Consider the following 24,819-nt stretch of genomic DNA (forward strand, 5'->3'; position numbering starts at 1 on the left):
AGATTTCCGGTTTTCCCCTCCTACTTCTCCCAGTGTCAAAAGATATGGTCGGAATGTGAAATAAGAGCTCCGAGACATGAGTTCCTTCTGAATATCAAATTTCATTAAGATCCGGTCACCCATTCTTAAGTTAAAAACACATCAATTTTTCTGATTTTACCAAATTAATAACCCCCAGCTCCCTCAAAGAGAACAGATCCCTACTAATTATGTCAATCTCGTATCTATAACTTGTGCTTATTCATCCCATCAAGTTTCCTCCCGAGCTCTCCACTCTAAGGGTTTTCCAAGGTTTCCGGTTTCCAAGATTTCTGTTTTCCCCCTCCAACCCTCTATGTCCCCGGATCCGATTCGAATTGAAAATGGAGCATCTGAGACATAAGATTCTTCTATATATCAAGTTTCATTAAGATCCGATCACCCATTCGTAAGATACCTCGATTTTGACATTTTCCAAGAATTCCGGTTTCCCCCTCCAACTCCCTTTCAATATCCCCAGATCTGGTCGAGATTTAAAATCAGAGTTCTAAAGCACAAGATCCTTCTAGATATCAAATTTCATTAAGATCTGATCACCCGTTCGTAAGTTAAAGATATCTCATTTTTTCTAATTTTTCCGAAATACTCCCCCCCCCCCAACTCCACCAAAGAGAACGAATTCGGTCCGGCTACTTCAGTCACCTATCTTGGACTTGTGCTTATTCTTTCCACCAAGTTTCATCCTGATCTTTCCGCTTTAAGCGTTTTCCAAGATTTCCGATCCCCCCCCCCCTAATGACACTGGATCCGATCGGGATTTAAAATAAGAGATCTGAGTTTTGAGGTCCTTCTCAATATGAAATTTCATTAAGATACGATCACTCTTTCGTAAGTCGAATATACATAATTTTTTCTAATTTTTTAGAGTTAACCCTACCCCCCAACTCCCCCAAAGAGAGCAGATCCGTTCCGGTTATGTCAATCCCGTATCTAGGACTTGTGCCTAATTTTCCCACCAAGTTTCATCCCAATCACTCCACTCTAAGCGTTTCCCAAGATTTTAGGTTCCCCCCCCCAACTTCCCCTTCACCGGATCCGATCAGGATTTAAAATAAGAGCTCTGAGAAACGATATCCTTCTAAACATCAATTTTCATTAAGATCTGATCACACCTTCATAAGTTAAAAGTACTTCATTTTTTTCAGAATTAACCCTCCTCCCCCAACTCCCCCAAAGAGAGCGGATCTGTCCCGGTTATTTCAATCACGTATCTAGGACTTATGATTATTTTTACCACCCCGATCCCTCCGGTCAGAATTTAAAATAAGAGCTCTGAGACACGATATCCTTCCAAAAATCAAATTTCATTAAGACCCGATCACTCCTTCATAAGTTAAGAATAACTCATTTTTTTTCTAATTTTTCGGAATTAATCCTCCCCCCTCCAACTCCCCCAAAGATAGCGGATCCTTTCCGGTTATGTCAATCACGTATCTAGGACTTGTGCTTATTTTTCCCACCAAGTTTCATCCCGATCCCCCAACTCTGAGCGTTTTCCGAGATTTTAGGTTCCCCCCGTCAATTCCCCCCAATGTCGCCGGATCCGGTCAGAATTAAAAATAAGAGCTCTGAGATACGATATCCTTCCAAACATCAAATTTCATTAAGATCCCATCACCCGTTCGTAAGTTAAAAATACTTCATTTTTTCTATTTTTTCCGGATTAACCGACCCCCCACTCCCCCCCCCCAGACGGTCAAATCGCGAAAACGAATATTTCTAATTTAATATGGTTCGGTACCTGATACACCTGCCAAATTTCATCATCCTAGCTTACCTGGAAGTGCCTAAAGTAGGAAAACCGGGAGTTACAGACCGACAGACAGACAGACCGACAGAATTTGCGATCGCTATATGTCACTTGGTTAATACCAAGTGCCATAAAAAAGAGATTTTACTTATAGTTTTAGTCTTTCGTACGCCCCAACAGCTATAGGGAAAAGTTCCCTTACCTCGCTTTCGATTTTCTTGGCGGCTAGTACACGCTCACGAATCACCATCCATGCCGCAAAAATAGTCATCAAAACTCCATGACCTAAGTCACCAAACATAACGGCAAATAAAAATGGGAACGTGATAATGGTGAATGGTGCAGGATTAACTTCGCGATAAGTGGCCACACCGTAAGAATCCACTAAATTTTGAAAGCCGTTAGTGAATTTGTTTGTACGATTGTAAGTTGGAGGTACTTTCTTTACATCCATTCGGTTCAAAATTGGGGGGAGTGAGCTTCCACTGCGTTCCTGAAAATAAAAAAATAGTCTGAGTTCCAAAGAGCCTTATCATAGTAAAAACAATCAACAAATATTATTATCCTAAAAAATAAATTTACTATGAAGCTATTGCAAAAAAATACCTCGTTAGGCAGCTAAATTGAAATTCATCCAACAATTTTGCTTATTGTGTACAAAGACCGTTTGCAGATAGTGAGTTTAATAACTTTCACTGTTTAAATTACACTTCTCTTTCTCCTCCCTTAAGCATTCTCTTTTAATATAAATAGCCGATCAGTTTCAGCTCCTCAAAAAATTCCAAAGTATCAGTATTTTCTTCGCCTTAACTCACAGAAAGCATAAGAAAGAAATAGCCTACCGTTCCGCGACGAAGGGCCAAATGAATTGTTTCTAAATCAGCCACAGGGATCCAACATTCTGCAATGAGACATTTCTGTGTCAAATCCAAATTAAACATGTTCAATGTATGATAGATCGCCTTTATTTTACGCACTTTTATGAACCATGATTTAATATTCTTAGCAGCCGCAACTAATACTCGCTGACGATGATCCTGAGTCTGACTCAATACCTATAAAAAAAGAAAGCCCATATTTCTATACACACTTATAATTTAAACATCTTTTAAAAAACATCGGTTTTACAAAAAAAGTATAAATAGAAATATCTATAAAAAAAATTCTTAGGCTTTGTGGACCTTTTCGTGGACCAGGAGGTGCTGACCAATCATAAGAAGTATTTATCAAGAACTGTCTAAAACTCAATTTGGCAATATCCAGATAATAAAATTAACAAAGAGAAAAAGACATTTATTTGGTACAAAGTGGATGATATACTACACTATCCAACCATATATTATCTCGGTAGATGCTAAAAACTGTTGTTCAATACCGACTAGGGTAGGTGGTGGAGGTAATCGACGCCTTTACCAGTAACAATTACATGCAATCTTGTTTCTCCTCTAGCGCTAAATTCAAAAAAAAAGGTCTATTTTTATCCGTTTGCATAAGAAAGAAATGAGTAAAATTTTGTTGGTAGGAAATTTTACACTTCAAGTCCTGTTTGCATGTGCAATACAATAACAGGAATCAGGAGTACCAAACATGTTTGTTACTTCTTGTTCCTAGTCTGACTCTTGTTTTACTTCTCCTTTATTCCGATTTATTTGCGTCGCATTTCCATCTGATTGGATGAAGGAATAGAAGATGTTCCGCTCTCTAACATTTAGAAAAAGTTTTTCTATTACAGTAGATTTAAAGAGTTTCTGGAACAGCCTTTGTTCACATTTCAATTAGAAGAAAAAAAATATTGGAATCTCGGACTATTGGACAGTAATCAGTAACTTAAATGGTTTAGTCCACTTAACGAAAAAAAACGCTGCATTTCAAATAGTAGGCTGTACGAAAAGTGTGGCTCAATCACACTTTCTAGAGCTATAATGAGAGAAAGGTTGAGATAGTTAGGGCACGTTTTTCGGATGAAGGATGACAGATCGCAGAAGATTTTCCTTTTCGGCCAATCGTCTCGGGTTAATCGGACAGAAGATCGTCCGTGGCTGGTTGGGAGGATATTATAAAGAAAGTTTCAAGGGAAATGGGAACTCCCTCGGAGGGTGTAAAGAGGGAAGCTCTGAATAGATTAGGCTGGAGGAAGAGCAGGCGCAGCTGTGTTGGCCTCAGGCCGCTTGTGCTGACGTGAGTAGTTAGTAGTAGTAGTAGTAATAAGCACCATAAGCTGATATAAAAAATTAAAATAAAATTCAATTAAAAAAAAAGAACCATCAAGTTAGTCAGCATGTCTCTCTTTATGTTCATACGATCTGATCGCTTATGTTCACGATCGTAAATAATGGTCACATCTATGGATTTACACCTTTATTTATATAGGTATAGAGTTTTATTTTTAATTATTATACATTTTAAATCTTGAGTTGGAATAGTATACTATTTTTGTTCTATTTATTTATTTTTATATAATTTTCAAAATAAATAAACAGTGTAAATAAAAACATAGGCTATTTTTGTTTTAAAGGGTGTCGAGTCCGGTAATAAGCATATAAGTACTGAGTATATTGTTATTATATGAATACATAGTTATAACAGGTATCAGTCGTAAGCTGGAACAGTTCAAGCGCTTAAGCCGGCTTGGAACCGGACAGCTTAAATAAGAACAGATATTTTAGCAAATAATCGAAATATTTCTGAATATGTTAGGTGTTATCTGCTACAACACCGTCAGATTTTTCAAATTGGGACCCCAAACTGAATTCGACTTTGATAAGGCAAGAGGTAAAAAGAAATTAAATCAAAGAAAATCAAGAATTGGTCAGACCAGCCTCTGTAAAAATTCTTTTTTTTTTCCTTTTTATACCACAAAAAAAAAAACATTACAGCAAAATTATTTTCGCATTACCTTCAATCGGCATATATAAACACAGCTTACTATTCAATGCAAAAAATACAAAGCATTTAACTTATCCATATAAATTTATTACGCCCGTTACATCCGTTATTACGCGTTTAAAATATTACGCCCATTTTTACAATATCTTAATTTGTTAAATTCTGCAAATGGAAAGGTAGTGTGGACTAAAAAATTAATTACGTTAATATTTTTAGTACTTTATTTTTATATACTCTGTTAGTTTAGTTATTATTAAATGTGTTAAATTTCCACCGATTCACTTTATTGATTTCCTTTTCTCCTCTTCTTTTAATTACTGTTTTTATTCATTTTGTGCTATTTTTTGTATTATATTTGCTTTCTATTTTGCATGTCTAGTGCATACCGTATTTAAATCTTCAATCCTTGTCATGACGCCAATTGCCATTTCACGTCTATCAGCAGGCGTTTCTGGGCACGGATACAAACTGGCACGAAAACCTTCACATATCTTCTTGACACGAGATTTGAGTTGATCGCCTTGGAAAAAGATTATGAACACAGTCTTGTAGACATAGTCACCCTGAAAAAAATAAAATAAAATAAAATCAAAAATCAAAATAGCATCAAACGTTACATTTTTTTTTTTTTTTTTTTTTTGTGCTGTAGCATTGGTGATTTCTCTTTTCATTATATACATCAGGAAAATAATACGTCACATGGTGTTAAGATTATACTTAGTATTAAATACAATTTTAATTTCCAACGGGCATGGCGGGTGAAGGAAACTATAATATAAATAAGGGAAAATGCAGAAATGAGAAAAGCTGAAAAAAAATTGTGCTGCTGCAGAAGCTATTTTTAAAATTCATAAAAATGGAAGTCTTTCGATAAAAGAATAGTATTCCCCCTTTTTCTCTAGATAAAATTACGAAATCTTTAAATACACCTTTAAAAATTTGTCTCAGAAAGCAAAAGAAACACTATGACACGAGGCGACCAAAATCCTTTTATCTATTTTCAATATTTTTTTTTTTTTTTAATTATTCATTATCATTTATATGTATTGGCAAAGCTTCCAACTGTACTCTCTGCCCTGGCCATATATACGTATGTGAAGAAATTTTCCTCCTAATGAATTCTACTGTATTACCAAAATCTGAAAGCTGGCATGTTACAATTGTTGCCTCTTTTTGTAAGAGAAAAAATAATAACTTTATGAACCACAGAGATTGCGTAGTGACAAAGAACAAGTTATTAGAAAATATTTTGTAATAAGATGTTCTAGATAGGTAAACAGCGTACGCTTAGTTTTACGAGTATGGCGGTACGCGTCAGATTCCCATGGTTTAGATGATAGTATCTTCTTCCGTCTAAAAGTCAAGCTTTTTTAGTCAAAGAAGAAAAAAGGAATAAAAACTGAGAAATAATATATGACCAGTGAGTAAAAATAAAAAAGTGCTGGTATTTTGGTAGAAAACTCCCCTAAGCCCTCTTCAGAGCAAGAAGAAGCTTAGCAAAAGCATTTAAAGAATGGAGGAAATGTAAATACAAATGAAAATACAATTTTTTTTTTATATATAGTTTCAAGCTTCGACTTTTTCCATTCTTTATTTTTATCTAAGGCAGGCAGATCACCTTTTTATTCAGGTTGATATTACATTCATATTTGCTTTGTTTTTAATCTTTTGTTTTTTTTCTATTTCTTCTGTCTCTCACAGTTTTTTTTTCTAGTTTTCTAATTTTCGTAACTTTCTTCATGCACCGATTGCGGCTCAGCAGGACTACTCACCGAATCACTTGCACTTTCCTTACTTTTTTCTTTACTGACTCAAAATTTTCCTTAATTTCTATTCATTTCTCTCATCTGAGTACGATTTCTGTCTTGGAACTTGTTTGGTACTCTACTGTGGGTAAAATAATCAATTTCGTTATGGTGGAGAGGTGACCCTAGTCACATTTGTGTTTTCCAATATAGCAATCCTATAGCAACTAGAAAAGTTTGATATGAGTCGCTTTCTTTTTAAGAATAACAGCTAGTTCTCTAAACTGGTAAGCTTAGAACATAATTTTAGATATACATTTATGATCGCCATCTATTTGAGCAGACACGGGCGACATCTACAATTTGGCTATCAAACAGGCCTGTCACAACGTTGGATATAGGTACAACGCAAAGATCTGAGCAGTCAAGAAGCGGCGTTAATCCAATAGATACAAAAAATAAATTAAGTAGATATATGGTGATCTTTTGCATCTTGGGTTTTTTTTTAGCCTTGGGATTGTTCGGACGTGAGTTTAGAAATCCTATTAAATTTTCAGTGAGAGCCTTCCTATTGAAAAGTTAATAAACGAACCTGAATAGTTTTTATATGTCAATCTTCATTCAATGTTCATGAAAAAAACTTCGAGACAAAATTTATTTGTATATCATCACTTTCTTTTAAGACCTTATTAAGATGACAGTAAAAGAAGCTACTAGGAAACACGATACTTCTAATTCACCATTTCAGGTCATTGAAATAGCTGAAAAGTAGTTTACTATCCTTTTATTACTATACTACATTTATTTCGGCGTTAGAATATTTAATTGGCATACACTTCCAATACTGGGCAAAAGTGTGGGCTGGGCAATTAATATAGAGAATCTCCAAAGTTGACGTAACTAACAAATAAAATCCATTCCTAGCTTTAATTTGCAGAGAAACAAGGGATCTAGGAAATAGATTGTAATCTGTGATTCCTGAATAATACTCGTATTACGACATTAGAAAAAATCCGCGTTCTTACAAAAATGGTTTATATGACAAATATATTGAAATAGTTAGTTAATACTTATAATATTATTTTTTTAATCATTTAGCAGCATCAGTGTTTGACCGTTCAAAAATGTTATCAGAGAATTATCTTTCAATAACATAAATCTTGTTCAGTCTCCCCGTTCCTAAAGTGAGTTTTCTTTCTTGCGCTGGATGTAATTTCGTTTATGCGCTAGTAATACACGCTCCTACTAAAAATGTGAGTTTTCTGCAGATCTACACGAACTAAAAACAAAAATGTCCATTAAGAACCAAAAATTTTTTCAAGATATTGACTGCGCACTTGACAGGCCACTTTTAAGCTGCCATTCATAGGGCTTTCCTCAAAAATCTGGGAGTTTCCTTTCTGTGCTTTTTAAGCATTGTATTAGGTATTGTTTTTTTTTACGAGCTACTCTACATATTATACTATTGTATAGTCTGGGTGAAAAATAAATAGCAGTAACAACAGTTATTTTTATTTGACATCTTGGAATTTTTTTCAAGTCTTGGGATTGCTAGCGTTTTAATTCTCAGTAGCGATCTCAGTCCACTCAGTAACTTGGACACCCTTCCCTACCCCAAATACAAATTTACATCTTGGAAGACATATTCTTGACAAACTGACAAATTGACATATTGTTGATATCTGAGTAAGCACACGGATTAAATTAACAAACTCTGGAAAATCATTTTTAAACTTTAATACCAATAACAAATATGCGTTTAACTTCAATTTATCTAAAAAGACTTACAGTGACAGGATCTTCGAGTGGCGTCTCGATTTCAGCTTGACGAAGGAAAACATTACCCCGACAGGCTCTCCAGAGCATACGCTCAAACGCTGGCATTCTCTCACGAAGTATAACTCCGGCTACAAATCTAAAAAATTACAAAAATGTAACATTGCCAAAGGAATAGGGACTTTTTTGATACGTGTTCAAAGACATATACGCATGCGAAAGAATGAGTGACGTGCATAGTTAAAACAAGCGAATTCTAGCGTCCAATATGTTTGGCACGGGAACAGATATGTATATACATGGAGGGAGATACCTCCCCAAATTCCAATGTTTTTTCTATATTTTTTTTTTGATTGTGTCTATATATTCACGATTTTCCCGCTTGTGCCTAATAGAGACCACGTATTTCTAACAACTGACACTTCGACTTAATACATGTTAAGAATATTCTACAGAAATCAGTTCCTTTTTGATATCTTCGTGATTAGAGCTCTCCCTCCCCGCCCACCCTTTCCTAATTAAATAGTGTCTTCGAGGAGAAAAATTCTCTTTAAGGTAGATTTTAGTAAAAAAAAAAAAAAAAAAAAAAAAAAAAAAAAAAAAAAAAAAAAAAAAAAAAAAATAGGGAACCATATTAAAATTTAACACGAGCAGAAATAGAGTTACAAACAATTCCAACTTCAAACGAAATAAAAAATACTATGAATGAATAAATCAAGCCCGAAACGAACAGAACCAAAATGCTTCTAGCAGTTTTTTATTTTTCGCATCATCAACAACGACACAACAACAATAAGGCAAACAACATAGGCTTGCGAATAATGCCTAAACAAACGTAAGAGTGAGTCGACCCTCTCCCTCTCAAATCCTCTAAACGGCTTGAGTTTCCTCTAATTTGACATTGTAGTGACTGAAAACAATATGTATCTTGAACAGTCCTTGGAAAGAAATAAAAAAAATAAAATAACATAAAATAAAAAAATAAAAGTGGCCACCTGGCCACTTTTTAATATCTCTCTTCAACATACCCCGAAAATCAAAATTTAATACCCAAGCCATCTTATTGCAGATACAGAGATATTGCATTCGTTTGAATTTAGTTTAACATGCCCCTCGACACTACCGAAATTTTCACTTTAATACCATTAGTCCTAACGAACACACACACACCTTTTGACTATTTTTAATAAAATCGCTTTTTCAAAATTTTGACGATTGATGAGGGGAGGGAGCATCTAAAAAGGTGAAAGGAGCTGATTGCCCTCCAATAGCTCTTCAACATCCCCTGAAAGTATCAACATAATACCATCAGCTGTTCCTTAGATATTGTTGATCCTCCCTTTTCATAACCAGCATGTACACAGAGTGTTTTATTGTGTTCGGCATCCATTTCAATAGCTACAATGGGGTTGTGTCTTATCCATATTTATAATGAACAAATAAATGTTCAAATGGGGATAAGTCCATTTATTTAGACAGTCAAAACAGGTACAAAAGTTTAGATATCTCGATCAAATATACAGCGATCATCATCAGTAAAAATACTCTACCGGAGTATTTCTACTGATGACGATCGCTGTATATGTGATCGAAATATGTAAACTTTTGTGCCTGTTTTCACTGTCTAAAATCTAAATAAATGGACTTACCCCCATTTGAACGTTTATTTGTTCGTCATAGAAAGGCAGTTGAGTCCGGGAAAAAGAATATCTAATTTAAGGCGTTATGTCGAAAATCATAGTCGTTATTATCAGACCTTCATATTATTTTGAAACATATGACTATTTCAAATTTTGATTGAATACTTTTGGAGGGAGGGCAACTAGAACAGGCAAGGGAGGGGGGGGGGAGGGACCTCAAATCACTTTTAACATCCCGTCGACAAGTACCAAAAATTTCAACTTGATACCCTCAGCTGTTCTGAATATACTGTGGATTCTCCTTTTTGATTCGCTGGACGCACGAACTGCCTTTCGATTTAGTTTCACATAACCATCCACATCCTCTAAAGTTTCACCTTAATACCCTTAGCCTTCTCGAATACACATTGAACCAAACGTTCCCCTTTTTCTATTGAGAAATCTTACCAAAACAATGAGCAAATTGCATTATTTGCGATCCTTGCCCCAGGACATTGGGGGGCATGGCATTCCTGGAGGCGTAGTTACGAGACCTGTTCACTACTTTGAAAAAAAAATTGATTTCAAGATTTCAATCAGTGTTGACCAGAAGGGGCACCTAAAAAGGGCAAGGAGGGGGGTGCCCTCCAGTCTCGATTTAAATTAGGTGAAATGGAATTTATTTACTCAGGCAGGGAGGACGGGGTATATAGACAGGGAGTAGGGCTCACGATGAATAAGGAAGCTGCTTAGTCTTGTTTAGGTTGGGAAGGTATTAATGATAGAATGGTAGTCGATCATTTTATGACTAAAAAATGCACGATATATACCCCTGTAGAACCGACTGACGGAGATAAAAGTGACTTGGATGAATTTTACTTACAGCTACAGGAACAAATAGACAGGGTCCCGGGTATAAATATAGTGTTTTTAGTCGGAGATTTTAACGCCCACGTTGGTAGAAATAGGGATAGATGGTATCTTCACGTAGGTAAATTTAGTGTAGGAAAAGAAAACGGTAATGGTTACAGACTGCTGCAATTTTGTAAGTATAACCCTAGTTATAACCAATATAATATTTGGTTGTAAAACGGCCCATAAGTTAGAAAGGTATTCAAGTGACGGTAAGACAGCTAACCTTATTATGTTATTGTAAACCAAAGACTGGCAGGATCGATACTAGATACTAGGGTATATTTGAGTGCATTTAAAGATGCCAAAAGTAAAGATCACCATCTACTAGTGTTTAGAGTTAATGTAAAGGTGAAATTTAGGAAGGGTATCTACTTTCCGGGATGCTATGACGTTGGTAGACACCAGGGTGAAGATTTGAGAGAAACTTTCCAGGAACAGTTGGATACTAAAATGGAGAGCTTAGAGTTTGACAATGTAGAAGATGGTCGGAATAACTTTTAAGAAAATAGTTGCTGATGCTTTCTTAGGGAAGAAAGTAAGAAACGCAGCTGGCAATATTAGTGAAAATACTTTATGTGTAATAGAGAGGAGGACGGGCTTGTAGAAGAATTACTTGAATGATGGATCATACGAAAATAAAATAAATGTAAACAGAGATCGAATCACGATGCAGGAATGCACTGCAGGGCCGACGTAAGGACCTTAGTAGTCAAGAAGCGTCGTTAATTCTTAAATAAATAAAATAAATGTAAAAGAAAGTGGAGAAGGGATTAAAAAATGAACTCAGGAAGTGTGCAGTGGAGGCTATGGATAAAATTGCCGAAGATCTTGAAGATGCAACCAGACAGCATAATAGTAAAATGTTGAACTGGCATATTAATATATCGAGAGGTAAGTCAATCTGGACCTCTCCCAGTTAAAGATAAGTAACGGACACAATTAGTGACTAGGAAAAAGTTTAAGAGAGATGGGTAGAACATGTGAAGGAGTATTTATTTTGTGAAGAAGAAATAGTGACAATACTAAACAGATTAAATAATAATAAGATCCCGGCTGATAGTGCGGTTAATGAATTTCTTAAATATGGTGGTTATGAGGTTAAAAATAAGTTTCTGAAGATTATGAACATGATTTTTGAAAAAGGGGAAGTACCTAGGGATTTTAGGAAAACTATCATTAAGCCCCTCTATAAGAAAGGTGATAAGAGTGTGGTTATTATACAGGCATTAGCCTGGTTTAGCATGATGATACTTTTTAGACTCAGAGATGCTATACATAAAGTTTAAAGAGAAGAACAGTGTGGTTTTAGGAAGGGTAGAGGGTGTATTCACCTAGCCATAGCTTTCATTTAAGTGTGGTTAATCTAAAGCATATTTCAAGAACAGGTGGCATTTGACTTGACCATACACGCGACAAACTATATCGAGCGATAAACTATAGAATGACACAGAATATTGCACCTATTTTCTGATGTCACAAATCAATACCACTTAATTTTATCAAAATTTTTCGTCTTCATAGAGGTTTCTATGGCCCTGTCGACATGTACTTCTAAAGCAGATAAAGAAATACCTATCTGTGGCTTTTCAACCTGCGTCCGAAAAAAAAAAGTTTGGTCCATTTGGCTTACCACTTTATCCACTAGGTTCCCCTTGATCCAAGGATTTAGGTTATAAGTTTCAAACCGATCAAGGAGAAAAAAGGTATTTTGGCCCATTTCCAAGCCCCCTGAACCCTCCCTTCTCCCAAAAAGGAATCTGCAATTCCCTTAGGCTAGGCAGCAATCGTTAAGTACAAGCAAATCGAAAAAAATATTTCAGTCCTCTTCTGGACCCCCTTTTCGGAAGGAGGATTGTGTCCCTAAACAAAATTTTTCTTGTACATTAGGGTCGACTTGGCCCGTGGACTTACGGTTTTAAATTGTAATCTCGTCAGAAAAAAAAAATTATTTTTTACCCTCTTTTAGGAAGAACCTGGTCTTTCCTATTTTCCTTCTGCATTGGAGTCCTTTTATCCTATGCACTAAAGGATGCAAGTTTTGAAGTGAAAAAAAGAATTCGGTTCTTTTTTGCACCATTTTTTTTTTTTTTTACGAGATCATGCCCTCAAACCAATTTTTTATTTCTACGCTTTTTTTGCCCGGAGACTTATGGCTGCAAGTTTCAAACTGATCAGGGACAATGAAGTTCACGGCCCGTTAACGGGCCCATTTACGCCCTCTCCCTCCAAACAAAAACATGTAGGTATCTTAGCCCAGGCAATGATCATTGAAAGTTTCAAGCCAATCCAAGAAAAATAATAGTTTTTACCTCTCTTGGATTACAGTTGTGATACAGGCACATGCTCCTTTATTAAAAATAAGGAATGTGGGCCCTTTTTGGGCACTTTTATTTTTCATTTTTTTGCGACTTGTGATCCCTTCGATCAAAAGACTTTTGAAATACGTTTCAAGCCAATCGAAAAAGATTCTCACGCTAGTTGTTGGGGTCCTTAACCCCAACATAAAATTGATTTTTGTTCGTGAAGGTTCTCTAGGCCCAGCTTTGAAGGGGTGTAACATTTAAGCCATTCTAAGAAAAAATTTTGGCCCTTCGTCAGGAGGAACTATTGTTTCAGAAAGCAAAAGGAGGAACATTTTTCTAGTAGTTGAAGGTTCTTGCCTCAAAATTGAATTTTTTGTCGTAAATTTGCAATCCTTTGGCCCGGGGACTTACAGTTTATTTATTTATATTTCTATTCTTCCTTGAGCATCCGGGCTCCCTAAGCAAAAGGACAGGGCAATGAAAGTTTCAAGCCGAATAGATTTTTTAGCTCTTTTTGGGGGAACATGCCCAAAACGAATTTGAAATTTGTGCGTTGGGTTTCTCCTTGTCCAAAAATTAAGCGCGGTTTTGGGGGCCCGTGCCCCAAAGCAAATTTTGATTCCCTAGGCCCAAGATCATACGGGTTTAAGTTTTAAACCATTTAGAGAAAAGTTTTCGTTCTTTTACTGGTAGGAAGTAATATTTCAAAAAGAAAAAGGAAAAACCGTTTTCTTGGGGTTTGAGGTCATCTGTCCCAAAACTAATTTTTTTTTTTGCTGCATATTCGCATACCTTTGGCCCAGAGACTTGCAGTTTAATATTTTTCTTTATTCTTCCTTTTGTATCCGGGTTATCAAAAGCATAAGAACTTAACGATGTAAGTTTCAAGCCAAACGGACGAAGAAGTTTTTTGGGATTCGAAACGGCATTCTGACTAAGCAGTTGTATGCTAAAAACTCAGTAATCCGTTCTATGAATATATTAAATATACTTTCGCATGGATTTTACGCAAATATACTTTAAAACTTTTAAACCAATGAAACGTGATTCCACAAAATAAAAGAAAATTTTAAAAATCAAGGATAAGGTTAAAAAGAAACTAAATATCGCTGCTTATAAGCTATGCTAAATAAAGAGTTAGACATAATGTCAAACGTTTCAGTCGACAAGATAAATTTCTCCATTTACACCAGAGCCATGAATTAGACACGCAAGAGCCATTAATTAGACAAAGGCAAAATATAGGAAAATATAGGAAAACCTAATATAGGAAAACCTAATTTGGGTAATACAAAGCTAAAGCAACATCAGCTGAGTAAAAGAAATAATCGGAACTTTTTGAATCGTTGGGACAACAGAAAAGCTTTGTACCGACAACGCGATAAGTTGAAAAAAAAAATTCTGTTTCTTGTTTTTTTTCCTCGGAATCAACAAGTTTAGAAATCAGTTTGCACTACAATTACGAATAGAAAATCAAAATTTTTATTACCTGGTGGTCTTATTCATTAAAATGAAGTTATAACACATAAAATAAGAAGAAGTAGATAACAAAATCAAGATTTGGTGCATTATACGCCATTGGTATTATATACCATATTAAACAAATGTAACTAGAAATCCAATAAAATTATTATTATTTTTTTATCTTTTGCTATGGTCTGTGTTTTTTTTTTCAAATAATGGTATATCACATGTTAACTTTAATTCTTGTCAGGCACGAGTTCAAGTCACCGAGGTCTTCTATCTTCTAAACCCTTTTCGCAGTAGCTAATGTGAGTATGGATCTTATAGAAAATTATGATTAAGAAACCCTGCATTAAGTTGGATTCATCTCTTATTACCATTTATGCCATACATAAATAATGTAACAAAATTTTTATCCCTTATTTTTTAAGGGTAAATGTAAAAATTAAAAAAAAAGTATTGAGTAAAAAGAAGGAAGAAAAACATAAAGAGTTACAATGGCACATGAGACTACAAACATCTGAGAACGCCATCGGTATTTTCAGTTAAAAATCATTCTAACATCTAAGTCCACCCAAAACTTCAGCACTAATAAAAAAAAAAAAAAAAAAAAACACATATACACATAAACATATTTTTAAAGGAAAAATGAAAGGATTTAAATCTTTAATGTAAAAGTGAGTATGCAACCACGACTGAAATACGCACCACCCTGGCACGTGCACAGGGGTGGGGGCTTCCAGCCCCCCCCCCCCGAAATTTTGTGAAATGTTTAATTTCCCCATGGTTTCTTGGGATTTATGGCAAAAGTAGGATATTTATTAAGAATCTAGATACAAGTGTGAAGCCTTTTTTAGATTTTACAGCATGTAATTATCCAGTCAAGTCACTGTCCAATTATTAATTCATTTTCTGTCTAAGCTTTTACCCTCTTTGAAGTAATTAGCGATTGTACTGTTATTTTTTTTCGTAAAGAGAGTGCTTTCCACATTAAAATATAATTATCCTTGATATTAGGGCGTTTATCCCCCTTTTCAGGATAAAATACAGCTTTTAATGGATCAATTTTGGAAACTATCATTTTTCAATAAAATCGACGTTTTCGCAATAGAAGAACTACCCCCCACAGCACCCATATTGCGCTGTTAACCCTAAAATTTCCTTGCCAGTGGGATATAATAGATTAATCACTGGTTCTAAATTGCTATAAACATAACCTGAGCCTAAAACGTACTTTTGAGGCTTCAGTCTTCTTCCTCTCATCCGCGGCAATACTACAGATTAAAGTTAATCTGTGTGTTCTGATGTACGTGCTTTTAGCATTTATTTAGCTATTAAATAAAAAAGTACTACTTTATATTTGCTGTTTCGAAGATTTTGGCCCCCCCCCAAAAAAATTCCTGCGTACGTGCCTGGCGCCACCCAATAATTCCAGCTTCTGTTAGAAAGACACTTGTAATAGCTGCAGACTCATTTTCTCAGTTTCATATTTTAGTTTTTCAGAGTATTTTAGAGCAGGCGATTCTGAAGCGATATTTGCTAATTTATATGCGAAAATACTAGGTAGTAGAAAGTATTTATAGCAAGAAAATTGCCTAAGCCAATAAAATCTACAGTTTTGATTGTCTACAATCCAAAATGAAATAGTAAAACGAGGCTGGTATTTCCCTACTAGATCGCAACCACAGCATTGCAGGAATGCCTCACTCCTTGCTTATATTCTATATATATATATATATATATATATATATATATATATATATATATATATAAATTAATATAAATAGAATATATATATAATTATATATATTATATATATACTATATATATAGTATATATTATATATATTATCATATATATATATATATATATATATATATATATATATATATATATATATATATATATTTATATTATATGCCTTGCTATATTCTATTTTTTAGAACCTCCACTTCAAAGAGGCAACTATTGGCTCATATATCGCACATCAATACTAACATACAGAAATAGGTTCTATTTTAAAAAAAATATTGGAACGGAAAATAAGATTAAATTGAATTTATTAAAGCTTCTAAATTACTCAAGAAAAACTTTCATTTTTCCTTTGGAATACCAAAATTTTTCCATAAAATACCTACCCGAGATGGACACCTGGCCTTCCAGCAAGCTGATCCTCAGGAATCAATGCTCGCGACATACTTTCTGTTTCAAGCAGAGTCTCACGCTTCAAAATAAAAACAAATAAAAGCAAAAAAAAACGAAAATCAAAGCAACTAGACTAAGCATATTATTTAGCAAATTTGGCTAACATTGCATATACTTGATTTACCGTTTTGTTTTTAAATGAACTAGACGCATGTTTGTAAACTAATGCATTCAAAAACAATAATTAGGTTTCAACTTTAATATGTAATATTCCAAGCAAATTGTCATTATTTTTTCCAATGTGTAGCCATTAAAACAAAAATAACAAAATAACAAAAACAGCCATAAGACAAAATCTAAAAAGAGTGCAGACAAAAGAAGAAATGTAGGAATAAAAGATTTATACGGAAGTGTGGAAGTACATCAATAACACAATAATACTAGCATAAAAAAGTACAGACAGCAACGCGACATGCTAAGGGGTATAGTAAAATAATCTTACTAAAAGTTAAATAATCTACACACAGCCTCATCGAATTTATGTTGAAAACCTCGTTTAACCACAGATCAAATATACTTTCACATAAAAGATTTCGATTGAAAATGTTACTTTTTAATGAAAAAAAAAATCCTTTAAAAATAAGGTATTCCTCGATAATAATTCGACACACGCAAACAGGCTGTATCTAAGCAAATACGAGCAGCATAGGACAATAGGATCAAAACATATTGTACGTTCATAGCTAACATTCAGCTCTTAAGCTAAAATATCAAACAAATATTATATATAATATTTGTTTTATATATACAAATTAGTGTGTGTCTGGGTGTACGTGAAAAAACACTTTTTTATGCACCATTAAATGTTTTAAACGTTTGTATGCACCATTCTTTTAGAGGGTTTTACTGGGCTCTATCAATTTAATCTTAAAGGAAGTCATGTCAAACGAGATTGGCTAATTCCTCAAATGCATTTCTCCTCAGACAAAAAGAATAGAGCAAAAGAAAAAAAAATACTCGCAACGAAGATCTCAATTTTGGGAGAAAAAAAAGGTAAAGATGCGGCACTAGACCCTAAAGGTCCAAACCGGAGGTGCTGATCTCCGTCTCAAGGCCCTTCAGCCAGGAAATGCAATGGGGGGATGAGGGCTAGCCATCCTATGCTGATTACTGGGAGAAATTACAGACGCTAACTCCGTTAACATAAAACACAGCGGTAAAAAAATAATTTATTTATCATAATCAAGGGGGCAATGGTGTTGATTAGTCCCATCTTTTTTAATAACAAAATGGTGCAAAATATACGTAGTTTTATGCCGAATAAGCACCCAATTCTTTTTTTTCAAACTTGTGTTAGAGGGAATAAGCCAAATTTGTGTTCCTTACAGATCAGTGATTATAAAAATAATACCATGAACTTCATTTCATTGTACCAAACCAAAAATCATTAAAATTGCATAGTTTCTACAAGAAGCAGCATGATAAAGCGGGTCTCTAAAAGCTGACACGAGGATTACCCTAATTTCAGTGCTTGTGCTCCAGTTCTAAGAGGCTCATCTCCAAGTAGAGTCACGTGTTCATCTTCCGTCCCTGTTTCAGCCATCTGAGAAGATCCGTAATATTTATCTTCAACCTATTTTTCCACAATCGAAGGACAAAACAAAGCAAACAAAATAAGAAACAAAAGCAAATATAAATTTAAGAAGTACTTAAATGGAAATAACGTAGTCAAACAAATGTTAATGCTTATTTAGCAAAACAAAACTCAATGCTACTCAACTACTAGATCCTAGCAATTCTAAGAAAAAACTATCAATAACCAATTAAAACCATAAATACAGGCCAATCAAACAAGCGAACAGGAAGACTAGCGCAAGTTGTATACAATATAAAATCGTTCTTGGCAAACTGTACCGTTGTACGTAATACAGCAAATGTTGAAATAAAGCATTAGTAATCGAACCTCAAAACGGACAGCGTCCCACAGACGAATGCGATATCGCTTCGCACTATTTCTAAAATTGGTTTACGGTGATAATTAGTAAATGACATGATCACATTTCGGTCAACATAAGAAACGAGTTTCAGACAGAGAGTTACTAAGATCCAGGGAAGTGCTACAAAGGCTTTGAATATCCAAATATATTTATTAAATGTGACAACCTAATACGAAAGACGCGATTTTTGGGTTTTTTATTATTACTTCAGGGTCAGAATCCAGCATAAATGCAGTGTCGTTTATTAAACTATAATTTCCTCGAGGGGGGCATTCCTCAAGGTAACCTATAGCACTTTTAGCAGTTACGGTTTTGGCTAGGTCCAAAACTCCTGGAAGGTCCACCGTCCATAAGGCCATGGAAGCAGGCTGAAGATTTTAGATTATGCTGCGATTATGCTGGTAATTCAAGCATCCTAGATGAAAATATCAGCAAACTGGATGGGTTTCTAGAGGTTTTGCGAGTTCAAGGTGCAAGAATAGGTTTGAAGATTAGGATTAAGAAGACTAAGTCGCTAAGACTAGGAATAAGTGAAGATGAAAAGGTGACATTGGGTAACGAAAAGATGGATCAAGTGGACAGCTTCACTTACCTAGGTAGTATAACTAGTAAAGACGGTGGGTGGAGTGAAGATGAATAGTACAATAACCAAGACCCAGGGTGTTTTTTTTTTTTACAATTGAATTTTTTTTTGGAAGAATGGGAAGATAAGTCTGTGAATCAAGACTACAATATTGGAAGCTACAGTGATGACAGTGGTCAGGTATGGTTCTGAAGCGTGGGCACTCCAGAAAACGGAAGAAAATTTGCTAGATTTTTTCAAGGGAAGTTGCCTACGGATTGCTTTGAGCACACGGCTGACTGACCGTATCTGAAACAATAAGCTGCACGAAACATGTGGTTGTACCCCGCTTTCTAGGAACATAGATAGAGAAAGGTTGCGATGGTTAGGACGCGTTCTGGGAATGAAGGATGACAGATTGCATTAGATCGTCCTAGTCAGCCAAGCGTCTAGGGCCAAACGAAAAGAAAGTCGTCTCCGAATGGGGTGAAAGTATGTCGTAAGGAAAGATTTAAGGGAAATTGGTTTTCTTGGGAGGGTGTAAAGAGGGGGGCTCTGAATAGATTGGAATGGAGAAGCATGCGTAGCTATATGTTTGCCATAGGCGACTAGGTGCTTCAGTGAGTTATTAGCAGTAGTATTAGCATCATAACTTTTTTTCTTCGCTGAAAGTTCTACTCCGAATGAAAAGAAAATTCACAGAATATACTTTCTTCTTGAAAGGTTCCATTGCGAATACTGAAAAAGGATAATTTTATTATTTAATGTTTCTTCCGGTGCGAATGAAATCACCCTTCAAGGATTTCAATGCCCTGAAATTTTTACAATGCTCGTTTTTTTATGCAGTCTAGAGTAGTCTTTATGACAAAGGGGTCTGATTTGCCAAAAGTTTTGGATTTGAAAATTAGGAATCTTGAACAATACTTTGGTGAAGAAACATTTCAGATATTATTACCATGAAACTATAAGCACTTCTTGAAAAAAGAAGTAGAAATTCATTTTTAAACATTCTATTGCTGTTAATTTCCTACAAAATTACAAGTATAGGCTCATGCAACTAATCAATAGGACAGAGACACGATGGATGGCTGGATGCAATAAGTAGAACGGGTTGTTTTTAATAAAACATCTAGATTTGTTCATCTAATTAATTTCTATAAAAAAAAATATAACGAAGATAAAACACAGTTACTGCTAACTATTCCACTGTTTTCTGGGAAGAGCTTACCTTTGTGCAGACAAAATCTAATTATTTCTTATTCAGAAAGCAATTGAATTTGTCCAAAGATTAATAACAGATTTTCTGGTAACTGCATCGGTCTTTTCTTTCACAATTCCACAAAAAAATATATTTGCAAAGTTTTTTTTTGTGCTTAAGGCTTCGATTTTCTTCACAAAATTTCACGCACGTTCATTTTTACAGGACTTAGGCATGGACTTCAAAATGGGTTTCATATTTGTTTGGATACTGTGTTTCTAAAGAAAATGAATTTGGTAAAACAGTATTGTATTGTAAACAGTTTGTAAAACAGTAAAACAGTTTGTATTGAGATCTATATGATACAGAGTTAAAAGTCAAATTGGTATTTTGAAGCAAACCAATTTCAAAAATTGAGTCAATCAATTTGGGCATTGAATGGTAAAGTTATTGATACCAGAAATTGCAACAAAATAACTGTTCAGTGGCACTAAATTCTATCTGAAACAACTATGCTCGGTTAATCAATCATGCTCAGGACAATTTTTAGGTAATTCATCTAATTTTATTGATTAATCAAATAAAGAAAGAGATCTAGGAAACCAATTACACGAAAATCAAAAAAGAAACTAGAGAAGCTTTAGCTAACATGAAATAGAAAACCTTATAATAGTTTGATTACAGAGATTATTTAAAATTACCAGGGAAATTGTCTAAAAACCCGAGTTTATATTTCGGAATACTTATATTTTTTCACACTACCACTACAATTACTAAATTAATTTCCTAATTGTAAAGTCACATTGTATTTGAAAAATATCATCGCACCAATAACTACTACGAGAATGAATCAAATCAATAAGAATTTCAGTCTGCAATAGACATTGCAAGAATTTTTAACTTTTTAAATCAAAAGCGATTTTTTGAAAATTTGGTCCAATTAACGAAAATCACTATTTTTTCTGTGATCCAAAAAACACCTAATTTTAATATAAACTGTGAATTATTTTCTTTTATATTTACTACGAGGTCATTCCGAAAACAAAAAATGCTTTTGCATTACTCACTAAATGATATAAGAAAAAAATACATTTATATTCACATCATTTCACACTTTGGTTACTCTACAATTGCCATAGAAATTTAAGTACTTATAATAAATTTTAACAGGTTTTTCTATGCCTTTTGCATACATAGTTGCTGACAAGCTGTTTAACCAATAATTAACAGCCTCTGTAACTTCATCGTCAATGTCATAGCAGTTTTCAACCAAAAGGTCATTCAACACTTAATGGGGAAAGTCTGGACAGCATGGTTGATGCTCAGGCTTCCCATTTAAACTACTGAAGCAAGTCTTTCGTCAATGCAGCTGAACGATAATGCACGCTACTGTGGAGATGATAAGGCCACTGGTCAGCATCGCTTGGCCATGTTTCGGATCACGCAGCAAAGTCTGTTTAACGTCAAACAGGATGCATCTACATATGTAGCCTAACCTCTCAGCAGGTAGTCAACGAGAAAAACACTCTTGCGATTCCCAATACAAACCCGTGCTTAAAATTTGTTTGGGTTTTTTCTTTTTCGAGGGGAAAGTAATTGGCGCTTTGTTTCTGGTGTGATGTGCAAAATTCAAGTCCCTTCAACAGTATCAATGTGGTTAAAAAGCATGGTATTTGATTCCCATCATGCTGTACTTGTTCTGATGACTGGTAAGCATGCATCGGTGCAGAAGATGGGAGAATAGATTGGTTCTTCTCGTTTGCTAATGTCGCTTTACCGAATTGTGTCTTCGATCGAACAAATAGGTAAGTTCCAGAACTCAAGGAGACTTTCGTTTTGCTATAGCGGGTTCCCACTATTATTTTAGTGATGTGTTTTCAGCATCTTTTATTTTCTTTGACAAACAAACTGTGTTTTAAGTTTTAGGATTCCAAGCAGGACAATAATACCCGAGTATAGACCTGATATAGGCTACAAGTGCAAATAGGAGCTGATAACTAAAAAGTTGACTACAAACTGATACTTGGTTCATCACATTTCCATACAACTCACTGATCTGTCTAAATATTTCATTTGGTCGCAGTTTTCTTGCATTCATGGGTCTTATATTACTACGAAACTTGCAAAAATCTGGATTATTCATTGTACTGCGCACTTCAAAGTCGCAGAGTTGAGAAGTAACCGACCGTAGCAGATCACGGCTAGTGAAAGATTGAGGCGAAACAACCCAAGACCAATGAGCAGGCGGCAGCAGTGGTGCGGTAACTCGCTATCTCAAAACATTCTTTATTTTCAAAATGACGGTCGTAAAATAAAGGGATTTTGAAAAATGATTGTTGAACTTTTCATTTATTTCATAAACTTACATCACTTTGACAGTAAAAGGGATTTATTGACAGACCTAAACAGATATAATTAATAGCTATCAAGACCAAGAAAAGAATTATTACCTCGTCAAAAAATGTTTGAGTTTTCCTTAGAATGTGCTTAAGCTCCGTCAAGTCCAAGTAGTTCTTTTTCAAAGTTTCGGCATTGTCATTTACTTCCCGTAGCTCCTTCTCCAGTTTCTCAAAAGATGCCTAAAAAGAACACGAAAAATCTAAGAATATGAACTAGTTAATAAGTACGTGAATTTTGCTTTCTCTTTAAAGTCTCTATTGCCTGCAAAAAAAGACTCATCGCCTCTGCTTTACATTAATAGAATATAGCACGACTATATTTCCAGAACTTTTTTTAAGTGGACTTTTTTAAAGTAAAAAAAAAACTGACGTAAGAAAAAACTCAAAAAGGAATTTTTGGGAAGAAAGAAGTCGATTTCAACTTTTTTCCAAATACTTTGTATAACTTGGAAAAATATTTTGAACCCTTGCAAAAAAAAGTCTGCAGAATGTGAGGTGAATTATTTCCTCTAATTATTAGTTACACGGAATAAAATGCCCGTACATGGCTCAATTACTTCTAGCATGGAAGGTATTCTTCGTTTTATTTGGACAAATTTTGAAATTTTATACTTTTCGTCCCCCTCCCCATAAAAAGTACCTGTGGGCATTACAAAACAAGAAAAATGCTGATGTAAGGTGCTAAACTTTTGAACACCATTTATACAAAATCGAGAAAAATTCATAACATTTTTTATTTTGCTGAAGTTCAGCCCTTTTTTCGTCTCAAATTGCTTTACAAATTTTAAACTTAAGTTTCACCATTGCTTCCGGACTTAATATAATAGCCATACATTTTTCAAAAGTCAGGTTGTTGTCCCTTACTACTGAACAACACAAATATACATTACACCCATCTAAATTTGAAGTTATAGCTCGCGTAGTAACCCTCTCCACCTTTCTACCAAATATATTTCTTTTTAAATGACCTAAGTACACTTGCAAATTATTGACGAAAAAAAAAAAAATCAAAATGAACCATCAAAATTTTCACTTTTTAAGGTAAATCACATTCAATATTGATGTTAGTCAATTTTACCAGACCCGTTATTTTCTGTAACGTGATACCCATATCCTTTTTTGGGGAAAGGAGTAGTATCTCTGGAATTGATAGCACAGGGACACAATAAAAACTTGCATACTTTAACTAATGACAAGAATTTGCAACCTTAACTCGTACAGTTGATATTTTTCATGTTTTTGAAACTCTGCTCCTTTTCACAAGGAATCAGGTTAGTCAGTCAACTCTTCTGGAATTGAGGATTGCCTTAATACTTTCAAAAAAATTAAATTAATTTTCATGAAAACTGAAATGTAATTTGCAGTCCCAATTGGATGAATTTGGCCTGAACTGACCCCTAATTGGCTAGCAATTTTATTCAGCTTTGTATTTACTGAAACTAATGCTTCCATGAGAAATTAAAAAGCAATTAAAAAATTAGAAGGTTCGACAAATTTTATTTTACGACAATAACAGCCAACTGTAACCATGGAATACTTTGGTCAGGTTTTACTAGATGGTTTTAGTCGATAGAGCAGTAGCTGCAACATAGTAAAGGACGAATCTGAGCCCATAGTTAACCAAAATTAAAAAACACTTTAAGAAAACTTTTAATTGAGATAAAATTGTTATCTCTAGCTGATTCAGGAATGGTAAATATTATCTAAATTAGTCTTAATAGTAACCATACCCAGAAAAGTTTACCAATCTTAATAATGCCGCTAAAGCTATGACTACTACTATTAATCAATATTTCAATTACTATGAGCTAGTGTTTGTCCTTTATTATAATTTGGAACTTTCATCCTTGCAAGTCTACTCTTTTCAATATTGTCTCAAAATGAATAATCTTTCATACTATTAAAGCCTTGGTGGCTCATTCGTTAGAGCGTAAGTCTCATAATCCTTAAGTCGTGATCTCAAACCTCTCCTGGGGCAACTTTCTCTGTTAATTTTAAATGGATGATGCTGGTTTGTAGGA

The 24,819-nt window shown here is 34.6% G+C and overlaps 1 protein-coding gene across 3 annotated transcripts in view; it reads right to left on the minus strand.

The window, feature by feature from the left end:
• Positions 1-24,819, minus strand: part of LOC136036197 (V-type proton ATPase 116 kDa subunit a 1-like) — an 82,799-nt gene that overhangs the window by 20,543 nt on the left and 37,437 nt on the right. Inside the window, exons 4-9 of one of the 3 annotated variants that reach the window (XM_065718283.1) lie at positions 22,850-22,978; positions 16,636-16,721; positions 8,209-8,335; positions 5,062-5,238; positions 2,632-2,844; positions 1,992-2,282 (exon numbers count right to left, since the gene is read on the minus strand). In XM_065718283.1, the coding sequence (XP_065574355.1) occupies positions 1,992-2,282; positions 2,632-2,844; positions 5,062-5,238; positions 8,209-8,335; positions 16,636-16,721; positions 22,850-22,978 (1,023 nt within the window). Of the gene's footprint in view, positions 1-1,991; positions 2,283-2,631; positions 2,845-5,061; positions 5,239-8,208; positions 8,336-16,635; positions 16,722-18,159; positions 18,276-22,849; positions 22,979-24,819 lie in introns of all 3 variants that reach the window. The other 2 variants (XM_065718284.1, XM_065718282.1) reach the window with 2 other exon arrangements.

This window comes from Artemia franciscana, chromosome 15 (assembly GCF_032884065.1).
Source record: "Artemia franciscana chromosome 15, ASM3288406v1, whole genome shotgun sequence".
Classification (NCBI taxonomy): domain Eukaryota; kingdom Metazoa; phylum Arthropoda; class Branchiopoda; order Anostraca; family Artemiidae; genus Artemia; species Artemia franciscana.